Here is a 17,418-nt window from a genome sequence, read left to right on the forward strand (position 1 = left end):
AAATGGTAATCTTCATCTGTCTCTCAGTCGTGGTCAGGTAACAGATGCAGGCTTTTATTGTGGTAGAGTGACCCACACAAGTAGCTGTAGAAGAGCAAAGTGAGAATCCTCACAAGACTTTCTCTTCCTGGAAACACTCTGGGCACACAGAAAGGGGAAGCCTTAAGTATCTCATCTGTTTTTTGTGTTAAACCATTGCAGACAATCTTTCTGTATGGACTGGTGGGGGAGGAGCTGGAGGACTGGGAGAAAAGAAAAACTGTAAATAGCAGAGCTGGAAGCCATTCTTAGGAGAGGCAGTAAAAGGGAGATGAAGAAATGAGCTTGAGATCTTCTTTTTTGTTTGGTTTTTATTGTATAAAGTTGAGGGACCAGCCATGTTCAACCCTGGTATTTTCCCTGGTGAGTTCTGAAAAACTGTATCATTGATGTGTGGGTCTTCCTCTTTTTACAGAAGTCATTTCAGGAGGAACATCACCAGGTGGAGAAGAAAATCTTTAGCTCAGTCTTTTATTCTCAGGATAGACATTGTGGAATCCTTGATCTGGTTTCCTACCATAATTCATCTTTCTTATGGAAAAAATATTCCCGGCTTCTCTTGTTGTCCCTGTGCAGAAAAAAGTCAATGTTGTCTCAGTGTTCTGACTTCAAACTATGCAGCCCCAGAGCATGCTAGAGCTTGGATATTTAAGTGAGTGGCAAGGCAGGAAGGTATAGTCCTGACAATTATATTGAGAGCACGTTGAAATTTTAGAAGCATGTGAGAAAGGGAAGAAGAATACTTTACATTAAGTAGAGGGAGCTATGTTAGGAACTCTTTTGAAGGTACTGTGGTCATAAAGCACTGTTTGAACAGCCATTAAGCTGTTCCTGGGGTTTTAAATTAATACTTCCTATAGGACAGATATTTCATGCATGTTATGTGCAAAGAGCCAATGATATCCACAAGTTGTGTAAATTTAAGCTATGAATGAAATGCTGTGTATGCATACAAATGCTACTTTAGGAACGTTTTCCTTGGTTCTCCCTTTCTTAGCATGTATCAGTATTGCTGCTGGGAGGTGGGCATGTTGTTTGGCTGGGGTTTGGGTTGTGCTTTGTTTCCTCTCATTGTTTTCTTCAGTGAGGAAAGGAGATTGCATAAAACTCTTTTCTGGTCTCTGTTGACATCAGCACATTCGATCTGCCTGCGTCCAAAAGAATTATGTCAAAGCAATTGCCTGCATTTGTTCCTTAGCGTGTTCTCCAGCAGCACTGTCGCTTGAGGGTCAGACTGGAATACATTAAACTGGAATTGGGGCAGAAACTGCAGCCAGCCTCAGGTCAATGATGCCTCTTGAGATTTGTGAAAGTGACACTTCTGGGGTTCATTGCATTAAATTCCATAGCATTTCTGTGTCTAGTCTGGGTGAATTACAAAGGCAAATGGGATGGTTAATTTCACATTCTCCTATTTAATTCTGTGTCTGTGTGTCTAGAATAAAAGGAAAAGCCTTGCATCTGATTTATTTTGCAATATTTCAAAAAAGAGTTTTTTTAAGTCCATGTATTAAATCTCTTTACTTCTATGTAGTTTTTAATGTTTATAGTTAGGAAGATTATCACAGTTACTTCATCTGTAAAATTCTATTTCTGGAGTCTGGCCTATGTGATCCTAGGTACATCTTTTGACAGAAGCCTTTACAATGTTTAAAAACACAGTTGCATGTGTGCTTAACAGGACATCCTCATGCTGTAGGATGTAGTTGGGGTTGTGCCAGAGGGAGAGGGGGGAAAAAATGTATCCAGGAGGACAAAAAGTATAAAGATGCACAAATGCTCAATTCAAACTGTACTTTTGCAGGCTCTGATTCACGTTTTATTAGCAGCTCTGAAACCTTGTCCTCGATCAGCTTTCCCTAAACTTCTGCTTTGTTAGTGACTAAGGAGTTGCCAGTCAGAGTTTTGAGCTGACTGTTGGTAGGAATGCTGGATATAGCAGAGCTGAAGCAGTGGGGTGTGTGTGAATGCATGTACACATACACGTACATACACACCACACTTGGACAGGCCTTTTTCCTCCCTAAAATTTTTACAATCTTTCTTGCTGTGATTCACTCTGCAGAAGCTTTGTACTACGTGTTTACTGAAGACAGGATCTTTCTTTTATGTTTGTGACATATCACCAAGATTTTATTATGCTGTGCATGCTGTGTTTTAGCAGGCATCACTTACTGAGCATAACCAAAAGTTTGAAAAACACATTTTTTCCACCTGTTTAACATAAAAATAACTGTAGAACCATAATTAAATTTAATTAGATGTTTGTATGAAATAACGCCTTCTAAATCTCTGGAGTGGCATATGTGAACTAGTCCTGAGTTCAAGTAATTGAGATTATTTTATCTGTTTTATTTGCAGAATTTACACTGCAGCATTCAGTCATAAATGGGTTCATTCCAGAAGCTTAAAATGAGATGATGCCAGCAACTGGCACAAATCAAACACTTCCAGCCTTCCCACTCCTGCACATTGATAGGATTAATACTTTCTGGCCAAAGGCCCAGGTTAAGACAGACAGCATGCTCAAAAGCTTGTGCTGCCTCCTTAAAAAACACCAGATTTAAATATTGGCAGGCTGTGAGATGAAGCAAATTCAGTCACCAGGGCCCCACAGCTGAACACATGGTCCTCAGGAGCCCAAATGCCCAACCCCAGCCTTGGGACAGATAGCTAAAAGCTTTCTTGGCAGAACCCAGTTCCCTCAGCATGCAGAAAGGGAAGGAGGAGACAGGTAAATGCCCTGAGTGACCTGGGAGGTTCCTGCAGGAGTGGTGCTCACATCCATTCATTCTGCATAAAGGATTTCTATGAAGAAGGTAGCTAGTCCACTGGTTCATCCTAAAAGGGTGAATTTGGGAGAGGAAATACCAGTGAGGTATGGAGGACTCTTTTCCACAGCATGATTCTCTGAGGTCACCTTCTGTGGCGAGGTGCTGCTGGGATAAGATCCCAGCCAGATCCCCAGGACAAGGTCCCAGTGGCAAGCAGCAGATGAAGTGAATTGCTGAAACAAGGAGTCACCGGTGCTTTCTCAGTGGCAGAGTCATAACAACACCCATCTGTTTCCTAAAAGTGGTTTCCTTGGCATCTCAGTGTGAGGAGCTTTGTACAGTGAGGTTTTATACACAGCCAGGTCCTGGGAATTGAGGCTGCTTGCAGATCCTGCAGAAGATGGACAGTTGGGCGTGATCCATATATAAATGGCACCTCATCCCCAGAAGCCTGGGGTTTCTCCAGAGGTATTTTGTAAGCTGTGAGCAGGAAGGCTGCCAGGATTAATACCCTGCAAGGAGAAGAAATGTTTCTTGGTGGCAACATGGAGCACAGTGTGGTGCAGTGACCACTCAGCTCACCTGCAGGAGCTCCTGCTTTGTAGCCATTTACCCAAGCCGTGTGGGCACGCATCCTTTTTGAATCAAGCGCAGTTGCTTTCTCAACTTTGCAGAGGTGGGCAGTACCTCATAAACTGTGGTGCAAAGGGTTAATTACTGGTTAATTTGCTATAACACATCATTGCTGAACAACCAGAACAAACTTGCCTGTTCACAGCCTGGATTGGAATAATTTTCAGTAATTTCTACCTTTGCTAGATCAGAGCCTGCTGTTATCAAATTTATTCAGTGTAAGAATACCACTATACCATGAACAAAATAATAAAATTCCCTCTAAAATTTTTGTTTATAGCGAAGCCTTCATAGCCCAGTGTTTCCAGTTATTTAATTTCTCTTCCCTGAACACTCTGCCAGTTTTTCCAACAGTAAAATGGAGCAGCAGAACCTGATATGTTATTCACAGAGCAGAGGAACAAGAACCAAACACAGCATCACCGTAACCTACCTACTCATCTTTTGATTTTCATTTGTTTGTACAGCTGAGGCTTGCATTAGCCCTTTTGGCCACAGCCTTGCGTGGGGAATTCATGTCGAGCTGATTGCTTCCCAGGACCCCTGGTCTCACATTCACTCTGTGCTTCGGAGGATAGAGTCCTCTCTCTCCCTCTCATCCTGTAAGTATGGCCTGGATTCTTCTCATAAGGGGATTTTGTACTTGGCCATATTAACACCTAAATTGGTTTCTCCCATTTTTCTACAGGCCCCAGTTGCTCTCTGTCAGGCTTGTTCTTTTATGGTTTGTTTTCTGCCATTCCTTGTCTCATGCCTAACCACAATGACTTTACTTTAATCCAGGTCACTGGTAAGGCTATTAAATAGTAAAGGGATGATCACCAATGCCTGTGGAATCCAACAGGAACCCATTTGTTTGCTAATAAATAGTTTCCAATTTACAGTTCCACTTTGGTTTCCTTAATTTAGCAGCTTTTTAATGCTTCTAATATGACTGTGGACTCAAAAGTGACTCCAATATAAAATAGGTTCAAGGTTTTAGCCTGATCTTATACGGTGCTCTCCACCAATGTAGTCCTATTCTCCCTGTACAGATGAAAACATTCCATGTAGGCTTCAAAGCATTCATAAAGATATTCTACAGAACTAGTCAAATGACTTAGGTTTGTAATACTGTTAACGATGCTGCCTTTATAAGTGTACTTGTAATTTTTGCAAGAAATTACATCAAATTAGTTTGACAGGATCTATTTTCCTTAAAGCCAAGTTAATTGACTTTAATTACAGAGCTTTGAAAAAAGTTATTAATTGAGGCCAATGCTGGTTGTTCTATGCTCTGCAAAATACTGGAGACTCATCCAACTGGCCTGTAATTACTTTCTACCCTTCTCAAATAGTAGCCCAGTATGAGCCTTCTTCCTGTCCTTGGTCCTTCCCCAAAGGCCAAGAACTGCTTTAGATGCAGTAGCAGCTCCAAGGCTACCTCTGTAAACCTTCTGAGACAAGTTTATTTCTAGCAACTAATCTGAATCACCCAGAATCGTTTATCTACTGCTTAACATCCCCTCTCCAGGGGCTGCTGTGGTGGGAAGAAGCTATTACATTATCATCATCATAAACAGATCATCCAGCCTTTTACCTGTGTGCTAATTGGAAACATTTACTGAATAACTTCTGCTGCTGTCATATTGTAATGAACGTTTCTACATTTTTTATTGTTTGGGATTCATCTTTCATAATCTGCTTTAAAAATTTAAAATGTATTTCTGATTTTATGTGCCACCTTTTTTTTCTAGTATCTTCTTGATTCCTGTATATAATCTTTATTTTAGCTTTTTTTGCTACTTATTATCTCTTCCTCTTTCCCCTTTCATGTGCTAGTTTTCTAAATAACATTTTATATGTTTTTTCACTTCCCTGATAAACCCAGCTGTTGGGTTTTTTTCGTTGTGTGTTATTTTTATCTAGCCCATTTCCATGGTTGTAACACTGGTAGGCATTTAGGAAATGTCTTAAACTGCTTGCAGATGTCAGCAACTTTCTGGATGTTCTGACTTCAGCCTGATTTGACTCCCATTCGCTCTAGTTTTGTGAAATTGCTTCTCAGAAAGCATGCCACTAGATTTTAATTTATGTATCTATAAAGAGCGTACGCTCACATATTGCATAAAATTCTGGTCTGGATTTGATTGCAGACAATGTTAACTATTTGCACAGGAAGTGTTGGTCCTTTTCAGTCTAAACAACCAGTAACTTCTGGTTTGTGACCATTTCTTCTCTACTGACAAAGTCTCAAGCAGGGATGCTCTGGCTCCCGTGCTAACCCACGTGTGACTCACAGGCAGTTCAGGTGTGACCACCGTGGGGTTGAGCTCATGTGTGGTGGAGCTCAGCTCTTCACCTTGTGGTGATGGTGCTGTGAACTGCTCCTGTCCCCTTTGGTGTTGTGAGGCCAGTGTTGTAGATGACTCATTGGCAAGAGCTTAATTTCACAAGGTTAGGAAGGTCAATCCTTTTTTGAATTTAGGGGTTAGTAACTTGTCATTTGTAGCCCTTTGGAAAGGACAGGCCTGTGTTAGTGCTAGTGACATAAGGTCTCCGGAGTAACTCAAGAAGGGATTTTGTACTTCTTGTATGTAAGTGTTGAAGAAGCTCATCATCCCTGTAACTCTCCAAGATTATTTATTTCCTAGTTGTCAGTCACTCAGATGTCATTTGTGACACATATGGCCTGGCACCACCCTCTTCCATTTGGATTTTTTAAATTGGCTACAGCTGTTTCTGTTAATAATATAATAGTCTAAATATAGCTATTATTTTTCAAGAGTACTATTTTGCATAGGCAGAGGGTTTATCCATTTTTTTCAGAATCCTGTAATTAGCATATATGCAACTGGAAAGGGTCATCTTCTCACAGCCTTTGCTTTGGTTGATGTTCTCCTCGATATCCGGTTTGTGCTAAATGTGCTTGTGGTTGCTTATTTGACCTGACCCTCCCAGCCAGCCTGGCTTAGAGTGTCAATTTGTTCCTTGTCAAGAGGTCCTTTTCCCTTTACAACACAATCCACAAATCTGACATGTGTCGCCTATGCTGTGGGGACAGCACACTTGTTAATTTCAGTGGCCTTCAGCTTTTTGTCTCTTTGTGCTAAGAAACGGGGAGGAACTCCAGACAAGATCTCCAGATCTCCTGAATTGTCAGGAGTTGTGTATTTCACAAGGTGTATCACAGAGCAGTCATTTTCAGTGAAACCCTCCCTGTCTGCTCCAGATTACCACCCAGTTTTGTTTTAAATACACACAAACAGAGAAACATCTGTGGACTCTTCCTCATATTCTGAGGGTGTAGAATATACCTTTGGTCAGTTGGGTTCAGCTTTCCTAGCTCTGTCCCTTCCCAAACCTCCCCCTGCCTACTTGCTGCAGTGGCAGAGTGAGAAACAAAGAAGGTCTTGATGCTTTGTGAGCAGTGCTCAGCAATAACTTAAACATGGCTGAGTTATCAACGTTGTTCTGCTCACAAGGCTGAAGCACACACAGCTGGGTTTGGGATGCTGTGGAGAAACTGAACCCCATCCAGACACAGTAAACTTACCTAAGATGTCATCTAGCAGTCAGCTGCTGTCATACACTGAAACCATGGTGGCAACAGCTGGGTTTGAGAGAACAGGTCTCACTAGAGAACTTTTCTGTGGGGGTGTGAGCATAGGCACGTTTTCTGTGTGTCCCCATTACTCAGTACTGTCAGCACTCACTGCCTTTATCACAGTGTGGTTGCCACCCAGTTTGGGGACCCCGCCTGTCAGCATCTTTGCTGTTGTGGATGAAGCCAGCTACAGTGATGGTGGTGAGAAAGCTGAGGGTTTCTTGTGGGCTGGTCACAGGCAAATATTTGCTCATGTTTAGGAAGAAGAGTATTTTTCCTCCAGTGTAACTGGACAAATAAGGGATTTAAATAACTATATTAAAATGTTAGCAGTAGCAACCTAGAAGAAATGAGAGCCCCTTTAGGAGGGAATGGTGTCTGCAAGGGTTCCAAAGTAAGTCTCCTGATTTGAGAATCAGCTTGCTCCCTTTTTCTTGCTGTCACATCCTCCAAGTTCTCCGATCACAACACAGAAATCAGACAAGGCAGAGAAGGGGTTCACTTCATTCCTGCATGAGTGAAGGGGGATGGGGAGGAGCAGCGAGGGGCGTTTCTGAGAGAAAGGTCTTTTTCTATGCCTCTTTCATAGTCCACAGTGGCAAACAGGCAGAACTTCTTTACTGTGTCCTTCCTTCTCCCCTTCCTTCCCTGCCCATCCTCATTCACATTTGGCACTCTGCTCTGCACTGCTCCCATACTGTGGGTCAGATGAACACCCATTAATCCTGGGTAGAATCTAAAAATAAGAATTGAGAGAAAAAAATCAGAACAGTGTGAATCAACCTGCAATCATCTTTCTGTTCTCCTAATGGGAAAAAAGAAAGAGGAAATCAGTGGAGACACTGTTTTATTTCTTCTCTTTCTAAGACAAAATTATTCTGGCATTTGCAGCAGTTGTTCTCTTGCTATAGGTTTTCTAATTTACACACTTAAAAGGCACTTCAAAATTTAGGTGCATTAGCTCAAAATGCTTATGCAGACCATTCACCCCCCACTTCTCCCTGCTCATGAATAGAGCTGCCACAAGCAGCCTGATGAAGGAGGAATGTAGCCTGAAATCACACGGTTGAATTTACATGGTGTTCTCTCAGAACCAGGGATAGATCTGTCCTTTGTGGGGGTTAACTCTAAAGTAAGCAGTGTGTTTACTGTATGTAGGTGCTGCCATTAGTTCTTAATTTCAAAGATTCTTTTAACACATTTTAACCATAAAAAAATCCTGTGTGCAGTTTTGAGTCTGAATTGCTGTTCAGTTCATGAGAGTAAAACCTGCAGGCCTTCCCTCTGAATTTAGTTACACATAAGATGTTTTCTTTCATATTACAAGTGAAATTTGGAGGTTAGTGGGGGAAGAAAAAAAAACCACAGAAGAACCCTTCCTCAGAACTACTGCATTTTTCTAGGGCATCTTTTTTTCAAAATAATAAAAGCCCTGAGAGAGTACAAGGCATAACTCAGTTACTGTAACTTTAAGAGATTGCAGCATGAGCCTTTAATTGCTTCTTGTGTTTTGTTCTGGTTTGGTTTTGCTGAAAGGGATGTATCACAGGGAGTGGAATAGAATTCACTGGTTTTTGAAAAAGATGAGGCCCTGACATTCGCAGCCTTGGCTGGCAAAGAAGCTGCACAAAACCAAAAGGGTGGAGACGTGTCCTTTCATGGGCAGTTTGGAGGGTTTATCTTCTCTTCTTGCACTGGGGAGCTTTTGATTAGGGCTGCTCAAACAGCATTGTGGTAATGCAGCTTCCTGTGGCCTTGCCAGGTGACATCCCCACCGGACAGCTGCCAGCCAGCCCCACCACCACTACTGACCCTCAAAGAACACATGGACGTGGTTATTGTTCCTCCTGCCCAGCTGCAACACTGACTTCCTTTTTCCTCTCTAACTTGCAATGAATAGATCATATAGCTAGATGGATAATAAACAGATTGTCTGGGTTGTAGTAAATCTCTTGCCAGAGGGGGACCAAGACATTCATCGCTCTTCCTTCCTGGCCCTGGGTAACCACTCGCCCTGTCCCATGGACAGCTGTGCTCACAGCCTCTGGCAGAAGCCAAGGCTCTGGTTGTAGCTCAGTGAAGTCCTTCCACATGCACCTCCTCTTCCCTGGTTCTGACCCCCAAGGCTGGATGAAATTAAACCGGCAAGGTGAAGCCCAGACCTTCATTTTTCATAACTGTCTTTTAGTTCCTGTCCCAAAGGGGAAAAGAGGGAAGGCAAGCACAGGGCCAGGCTTTGCAGGCATGTGTTACAACTTAAACCTTGTCTGTGGTGTCAGGAAGCTGTTGTTTCCAGGGCTGTGTCCCCAGTCACTCAGTAATGGGGAGGAACAGCAGGGCAGAATATGGCACTTCAAAGCCCCTTCCAGGGTCTGCTCTTTCATAGCAGCTGGAGCTGGAGCTGCTCCCTTTCCTGAACCCCTTCTGCCACCATTGTAGAGGACTTCCAAAGCAACTGCAAGCTGACAAGAAACAATAGTAAGAGCACTCCAGCACTGTAAAAGGCATTTGCTTTGAACCAGGGCAGTATGGCAGCAGGAGCTCAGCTGAGACTGCTCTTCCTGCTTTTCCAGCCATGGATGGCCATGGACACTGGGCAGCAGCAGCCTGACTTTTGACTGCTGCACATAAACAATTGAACTGCTGAGTTTTTTCTGCTCAGAGACCACTAAAGCAGAATCTGGGAGTGAAGCATTAAAGGTCTTCCTTAAAAATCAAATTGTGCAGCCCAGGAATTTTTGAGTGCTGTTTTGAAACATACTTGAAGTTTTGCCCTGGTGTTTCTGGCTTTTTGTTCAGGAACATGACTTTGTATATGTGAGATTTTCTGCATGTCTTTAACAGTCAGAGGACATCCAGTGGTAGTACTGTGTCTTCTCTGATTTACATTTATTTAATGCATCATGACAAGTGTGGTGCACATGTAGATTTGCAAGAATTCTACACAAATCTCCAGCTTTATTCAAAGCTGAACTGAATCTATCACAATGCAGTAAAAATATATTCCTTCTGGATCAGACCTTAGTGTAAAAATTATATGTATATATAGTAACCTGCAACCCACAAGCCTGGGGAATAATGAATAACACCCAGGAGTTTTAATTTTAAATTTTATATCTCTCTGACCTTAAAATTGGGGAATCCCTGGCAAAGCTGGAATGTAGGCAGTCCTCTAAAATGTCCCAGAGTTAATAGATAAAAACAAAAAAATAATGCAATAAGTGCTGCTGTTTTATTCCATCTGTTTCATTTGAGTTGGCTTGAAACTGACACATTATTAATTCTGGAAATCCAAAATGCTCCCATCAGCATAGATATGAGTCAAAGAGAGGTCAGCAAGCAGACAGCATGAGAATTACTGACCTACATAAGACTGGTTTAAAGTGCCTATTTGTTGCCCAACTTGGAATGCCTTCCTAGTGATTTGTAATAGTCAAAGTGGGTGAGTGAAACTTTTCTGAAAATTGGGGGTTTAATGTGTCTCAGAGTTGTGTTTCAAAATACCCAATCCATCAGTTTCTCTCTAGGAGCTGCTAATAGGGCATGGACAGTAAGACATTTCAACTTCGGGGGTAAAATTTCTGTGTTGATTATTCCCATATACAGCCTGCAGGAGGCATTCCAGAGTCATTTTTAAAGTCTCTTTTAAAAATTCTTGGAATTCTTATTCTTGGAAAGCCTTTTCTGTCCTCCTTGAACCTTCACGGTAACTCAGAGTGTGGCATTTTGAATATTAAATCCTACAGTAGCTCATAAAATTTGGTTTATTTGATGTCACAGACTGATAGTTTTGTGGTGCTTTCAGCAAAACATAAAGCACCAAGAAGATGGCCCTTAGAGATTTCATTTTTCACAGCCATGCTGGATGCAACCCTTAGTTTGATTCATGCCTCTTCACCACAGAGACTGAATAAAAGCCAAGGATTCTGTGCTTCTGATTTCCTTTTAACATAACTATTTCTTAACTCAGCTTCCCTGCTGATGCTTTCCAGACAAGATTTGTAAAACTTGGTCAGAAAAAGGCAGTTGCCAGTTACCAGTCATCCAGCCTCTCCCTTTCATGCTTTTTACTGAGAGAAGTTATCTTAAATATATGCCATCAGATTTCATTCCAGAGAAGTCCAGGAGGAAAGAGAATGCACCCTGCAGGGTCTGAACCTGCTCTCCATCTCTTCAGCAGGCTGGAGCCCTCTCCTGTGCCAGTTCCCTTTCATTGGAGGAGAAGGGCCCCAGCATGGATCGAAGGGTGCAGGGTAGACAGGCTTTTCCCTGCATCTCTCTCAAACCCTCTTAGGACCTATTTTCTCTTACAACTCCAAAAAAAGAAGGTTCTGAAAATGTACCATAATTCAGACTTTCAGCTGTGAGTTGCAAAAGCTTATGAGAAAACTTCTGATGCTCGGAAGGAGTGAATTTACACCACTCTTCCCCCCAGCCATATGCTTACTACTGCAGAAGCAAAGGTTAATCAGTACTTTTGGCTTTTCAGATATCACATGTTGGAGCTTTTACTTTTAAAATAGAAGTATAAAAAAAGGAATTTTCCTCCTACTCTTAGACTTTTCCTAGGTTTTGATTAGCTAGCAGAGGACAGCTTTTGTTTTTCTTAATGGTGTGGATGTCTGGCTTTGTTGGGTGTTTCGGTTTTGGCTTCCATTTTTTATCAAGAACAAAAAGAAAAACCAAAGGAGGATGATTTACAGTAATAATTATAATGTTAATATATCTCCTTAGCCTTCATCTGTATCCTACCTAAAAGTGATTAAGGTGCTCTGACTCTATAAAAGATTAATAATGATATAATTAATTTTATATCCTTGTCGACGAATGTTTCCACAATGTGGGTGGAAACTACTCTTCTGGTTAGACACATGTTGGATTGCTTGCAATGTTAATGTTGGAGTCCAAGAAATGTAATAAGGGCAAGAAAGGAGACAAATAATATAATGTTTATTTTCATTTGTCTCTAAGGAAGTTTCAAAACCCATGAAAATAGGGGGGTTTATGTTTTCATAAAAACACATTTTACATTGCCCACAAAAACACAACTTCAAAATAACCAAATTCAATTTACTTGCATTAGAAAAGTTCATTTTAATTAGACCAGTTACATACCTTTTAACTTGGATTAACTTGGACTACCACTGTCAGACTATGATAATGCTGTGCAACCCATAACTCACACATCTGAGAAATGCTGCCTTTCCTAGTGGAAATGGATTTAAAACTTGTTCCCTTACTCTAAGATGCACAGCATGTTGGATGAGCAACATTGTGTGCTCATCTCTAGAGAGTTTAGTGTAAAACAGCTCCAGATTTTGTTTGGTGATCTCAGAGCTGCCTGAATAATTCCAGCCTTCCACAGCTCCAAATGCTGACATGCAGGGAGATGAAGCTTTTGGATATTAAAATCCTGCTCTGTGATACTGAAGGAGATTAGTTTTTGGATTCCATTCATTGACACAAAGGCCAGTGCTGAATGGAGGTGATATTTATTGTCTATGAAACCCCTGAGTAAGCTGAAATCACTTTAGGCATGTACACTCATACATGTATTCTCTCACATTTAGCCAACTCCCCACGATGCTGTTTCTTTGAGCCAAGAACAGACAACTTTCAGGGACTTGGCTTGAAAAGATGTGTGCATGTAACACCCTCTGTCACATTTTACAAGAGGCTGCAATCAAGCAGTTTTTATACTTGGATTGTCTAGACACTGTGACAGTGGGAGGGGACAAGAGAAAGAAAAAGCCCATTTTGTCAGTCGTTCACTTTGCATCAAATTCTCCTTCCCTGTGTGCTGCCATTGCCAGTGAAAAGATAAAGCAAGCAAAAACCAAGCAAAAACCAAGACATTCATAATTCACTGGTTCTCTATACATATAACTCCTAGTAATACAAGCCCAAACCATTTTTTAAACTATCAGTACATATGTATACCATCCCCTTGTTTATTCACTTTCTCCAGGATAAATACTTGCAGCATTTTTTCTTTTTGCAGTTGATTTATCATTTCAACTTCTTCCTTATCAGTGTGTAAATGAAATATGTAGGGTTGTCTTGTCAGCAGTTGTAAATTTGTACATGAAATATTCCCAGATTTCAGTGGGGATTTTTTTTTCCCTGCTCAGCTGAATGTTTGTGAATGAGCAACAAGAAAACCACTTTCCCTCCCACTGGTCTCACAGATTTCATGTTTCCTATCTCTTTTTTTCTTTAATTTTTTTTTTCCTACTTTCTTCATGAAAGCACATGGGAAAAAATAAGAGGAGGAACAGAGCTAGGAGGGGAAAGGGAGGAGGTGATAGAGTTTCACAGGGATGCAAGCCTGCAAGCCAACAAAAAGGCTGTGAAATTCTTCTTTAAACAGCAAACCCTGCATATCACCTAGTTGCTTTGAGGTGAGTAAGCCCATGTGGCAGCTTTTAAGCAGGCTGATTTCATGGCTTACCCTTCCCTGCTCAGGTGGTCAGCACCTCTCCTCCCTCCCTGCTGAGCTGGGATTTCTCTGGGGGTATCTCCCACGCTGCGTTTGCTCACTGCCCATGGTTTGCTCTCTGCACATCACAGCCATGCTTGCACAGAGGTGTAGCAGGGTCCAAGTAGAGAATCCCAGACTCATCCCTCCTGCCCAAAGCCTTCTGGGCTCTGCAGGGAGATGAGCCATCCCTCCACAGGGCTCTTGCCTTCCGTGTGGTCCTGCTTCACTCCCTGGCAGTGCTCACAGAGGCTCTGAGAGGAGCCAGGAAAACCTCAGTTCTGAGTGACATCTCCAGACAAAGGCTCTCCAGAGCCAGACTGTCCTGCTGTTGAAATGGTAAAAGCAGTAGTCATGGTTCCACAAGCAGTTTTTCTCAGCTGATATGAAGCTGGCCAGGGCACCTCTGCAGCTCTGGTTTCCCTGTGGCTCACCTGGTGTCACTGCTGGTCCTGGGGATGCACAATACTCTGCACCTCCGGCTCCAGCCCAGCTTCCAGGGCGAGCAGAGGAGGGAGGTCAGCATGGCTGCTGCAGCAGTAACAGCAGCAGTGTATTTTGCAGCCTCCAGGCTGCAAACCCCTTTCCCTCAACCAGTTGTTGCTTTAGTTTCTTGGGGGATCCCAGCTCATGCCACCCATGCAGCAAGTGAGGAGTCAGGAGTCCATTTTTCTGTTCTCCCCAAAAGACTTAAATATTTTGGTGAGGGAGCCCTGCTGAGTGGATGTGGTGTCTTGAAGGGAATAAAGAAATGCAAAAGGGGCAATTTTAAGTCAGGCTAAGTGCAAGAAAGGGCAGACCTATGCTAACTGCAAGCAATACCAGGAAATAAATAAAGATAAAATTACAGCAAAACAGAATCATTTAGGTTGAAAAAGACCTCTGAGATCATAGCATCCAGCCTTTGACTGATCACTACCTTGTCAACTAGGCCATGGCACTGAGGGCTGTGTCCAGTCCTAAACCAAATCTGGCTGGGCCTGATCCTGTGTGTGCCTTGTGATTGCACTCACAATGAGCTGTTCCATAACCTTCCTGGGCACCAAGGGCAGACTGACAGGCCTGTATTTTCCCAGATCCTCCTTCTAGTCCTTCTTGAGGATGGGTGTCACATTGGGCAAACAAAATGATGCTTGTTTTTCTGAACTGACATGTAGAATAACTGGAAGTATCTGCAAACTGTAGAAAATACCCTTCAACGGAAGTGATTTTCTTTTTAATTAGGCAGGTGAGATGTGGGAAGCAGGTATCCAGACTGTGCACTGTCACAGAAAAACAGGGAGCTGCTGCATAATTTTTCAAGCATTAGCACTGGTGAAACATTCTTTTTCTGAATCCCATGAGTTTGTCAAAACCAATTTCCTGTGTTGATGTTGGGGTAAGGCACAGAAAATAGCCAGCCTGGCAGCTACAGAAAAATTACAAAATTTTAAAAAGCATAGACTTTTTACTTACCCAGTGTGACGGATATTGGTCTGAAATGTGAAAAGAAATGTGGGGCAAAAAACAAATAGTACTTCACTGTATTTTTTTTCCGTTCTCTGCATTTTCTCCCTGTCTATTTATATATTCTGAAAAAAGTATGTCTATTAAGCAATTTTTTAGGGTTTTTTCTGCCACTTCTCTTCCAGCCCCACTGTTCACAGTATGTTGTTTGTGTGCCAGGTTGCATCTAAGAGTCACTGTACTGGTTCAGATCAAGGAGGCATCCAGACAAGTATCTGATTGCCCAGGTTCATCCCACCCAGCTCCAGAAACTCAGGTTTTGTGTCTAGGTTCAACTTGGGCCAATAGGAAAGAGTTCAGTAACACCACCACATGGATTAGAGAAAGTTAGAGCTAGCAGATGAAAGGCAACACCAAGTAACAGGACTAACCTTGCAGGACTGCTTCTGAGCTGTGGTGAATCACCCTCTGTCTCTCTCCATGCAGAGAGAGGCTAAAATAAACTCTCTAAAGTAAAAAGAGTTTAACCCAGGCTGGTAGTGCCCCATGAGGGTGCTGAACAAGAGGTTACAAGAATTAAAAAAACTTGGAGCAGCCTTTTTGAAGCTGTAATTTTTGAAACCCTCTCAGTTTCATCCTGTGCAGAATCTGTACTTGGAGTTGCTCTGCATTTGACGTGTTAATTTTTCTGGGACTTTCTCTAGTTTCTTAACATGTGCCTTTGCCAGCCCCACCTTCTGCTACCAGTGGTTTTAGCCTTCAATTTGGTATTGCTTGAAAAGGAACTTCCTTTTTTTTTTTTTTTGTCAGCTGTGCCCTCTGATATCTCCCTCCTACTTTCCTGCTGTAATAATTCTTGGCTCACTTGGCTGCTTTTCTGCCTGCCATGCAGAGGTCCAGCAATGGAAGAAGGGTTTGGTCTTTAGGTGAAGTCCACTCCAGTGTAGTTGGCAAGGTCAAATATGAACCACAAGCTAAGTGCCTGATTCTGTGTTCTGAGGGCAGTCTTGAACACCTCCAGCTGCACTTTTCTGGCTGAGTCCTTCTCCTGCCAGTTGCATCTCCTGGCAGAGGGTGAGCAAGATGGGTTTCATCCTCTTGGTCCCTCTGTGCAAAATGTTGCCTGTCAGGGCTGGACAAAGATCTGCCACTACCCTCAGAGCAGGCAGCATCCCCTTCCCCAGGCCTCAATGGAAAACTGAGGGGAAGATTTTGTGTGAGCTTTTTCCCAGCATGTTGCTGTTTATATTCAAACCACTGCAGGTTTTTTTTTTTCCCCAAAGTATTTAACTTTTGAGCAGTGAACTTAATTTGAGTCTCATCATATGTGTATTTGAAGGACATCTGGTGAGCATCATCATATGAGCACCTATCCTTTCCTTCCTCTCCTAGGATTTTAGATAATGGGCTGTGTGCAATGTAAGGATAAAGAAGCAACAAAACTGACTGACGAGAGGGATGGCAGTTTAACTCAAAGCTCAGGCTACCGCTATGGGACAGATCCTACTCCTCAGCACTATCCTAGCTTTGGTGTGACTTCAATCCCAAACTACAACAACTTCCATGCCACAGGAGGCCAAGGACTGACTGTGTTTGGTGGAGTCAACTCCTCCTCTCATACAGGGACGCTGCGTACAAGAGGAGGAACAGGTGAGCTTGAACGTCTTATTCTAGTGCTCCTAGTGTCAGTCATGTGTCTACAGCAGAAGCCTGACTGTCTCAGCATGTTGCTTTTAGGAAGAGTTATTTCATGAAATAGTGTGAAGAATAGAAGTAGGGTGGAGCTGGGTCATTTGCTAATTTGCAGGTTCATTTGGGGCTGACAAATTATGTGTACATGCCAAATTTGGCTAACTGCCTCATCCCTCTACCAGGGAATGTAAAGTGTGGGCTGAGACCCCTCCAGTAGTTAAATACTTGGCATGGCTATGTCTAAACTGTCTCTTCAACCCCCTTTGCCTGCTTGGGATGCTGTGACTGTGCAGAGTGAAGGACATGGAGTGCCCACTGGCTGCATAAGACCAGAGAAATGAGAGTCATTCAAAAGTTGGAGGGTTCAGTTTGGTTTGCCCCTCAGCAACTGGAGCAGCTTACCTGTGGCTTATCCACATCATCTCTTGGGGTTCCTTTCCCTCCTGTCTTTTGTGATGGAGTATAACCCACTTATCTTTTTCTTTAGGTGTAACTCTTTTTGTGGCGCTTTATGACTATGAAGCAAGAACAGAAGATGACTTGAGTTTTCACAAAGGAGAAAAATTCCAGATACTTAACAGCTCGTAAGTTTTAGGCTTGGGAATCTACTTTTTAATAGTTTCAAACTTACAATGTTTACAATAACATTTACTTATGCTATTAGTAAAATCTCATTTTGGATATTCAAGTATGGAGGGAATTTACTCTATGCTTACTTTCTCATCCTTGCATTTAGTGCACTTTTGCAAAGTGCTGTATTGTTGGGGAAA

General features: G+C 42.4%; 1 protein-coding gene across 1 annotated transcript in view; it reads left to right on the forward strand.

The window, feature by feature from the left end:
- The window catches only part of FYN (FYN proto-oncogene, Src family tyrosine kinase), a 138,118-nt gene that overhangs the window by 81,336 nt on the left and 39,364 nt on the right, over positions 1 to 17,418 (forward strand). Inside the window, exons 3-5 of the mRNA XM_036379843.2 lie at positions 3,914 to 4,048; positions 16,349 to 16,606; positions 17,136 to 17,232. Of these exons, the coding sequence (XP_036235736.1) occupies positions 16,360 to 16,606; positions 17,136 to 17,232 (344 nt within the window). The 5' untranslated portion in view covers positions 3,914 to 4,048; positions 16,349 to 16,359. The remainder of the gene's footprint in view (positions 1 to 3,913; positions 4,049 to 16,348; positions 16,607 to 17,135; positions 17,233 to 17,418) is intronic.

Source organism: Molothrus ater, chromosome 3 (genome assembly GCF_012460135.2).
Source record: "Molothrus ater isolate BHLD 08-10-18 breed brown headed cowbird chromosome 3, BPBGC_Mater_1.1, whole genome shotgun sequence".
Classification (NCBI taxonomy): Eukaryota; Metazoa; Chordata; class Aves; order Passeriformes; family Icteridae; genus Molothrus; species Molothrus ater.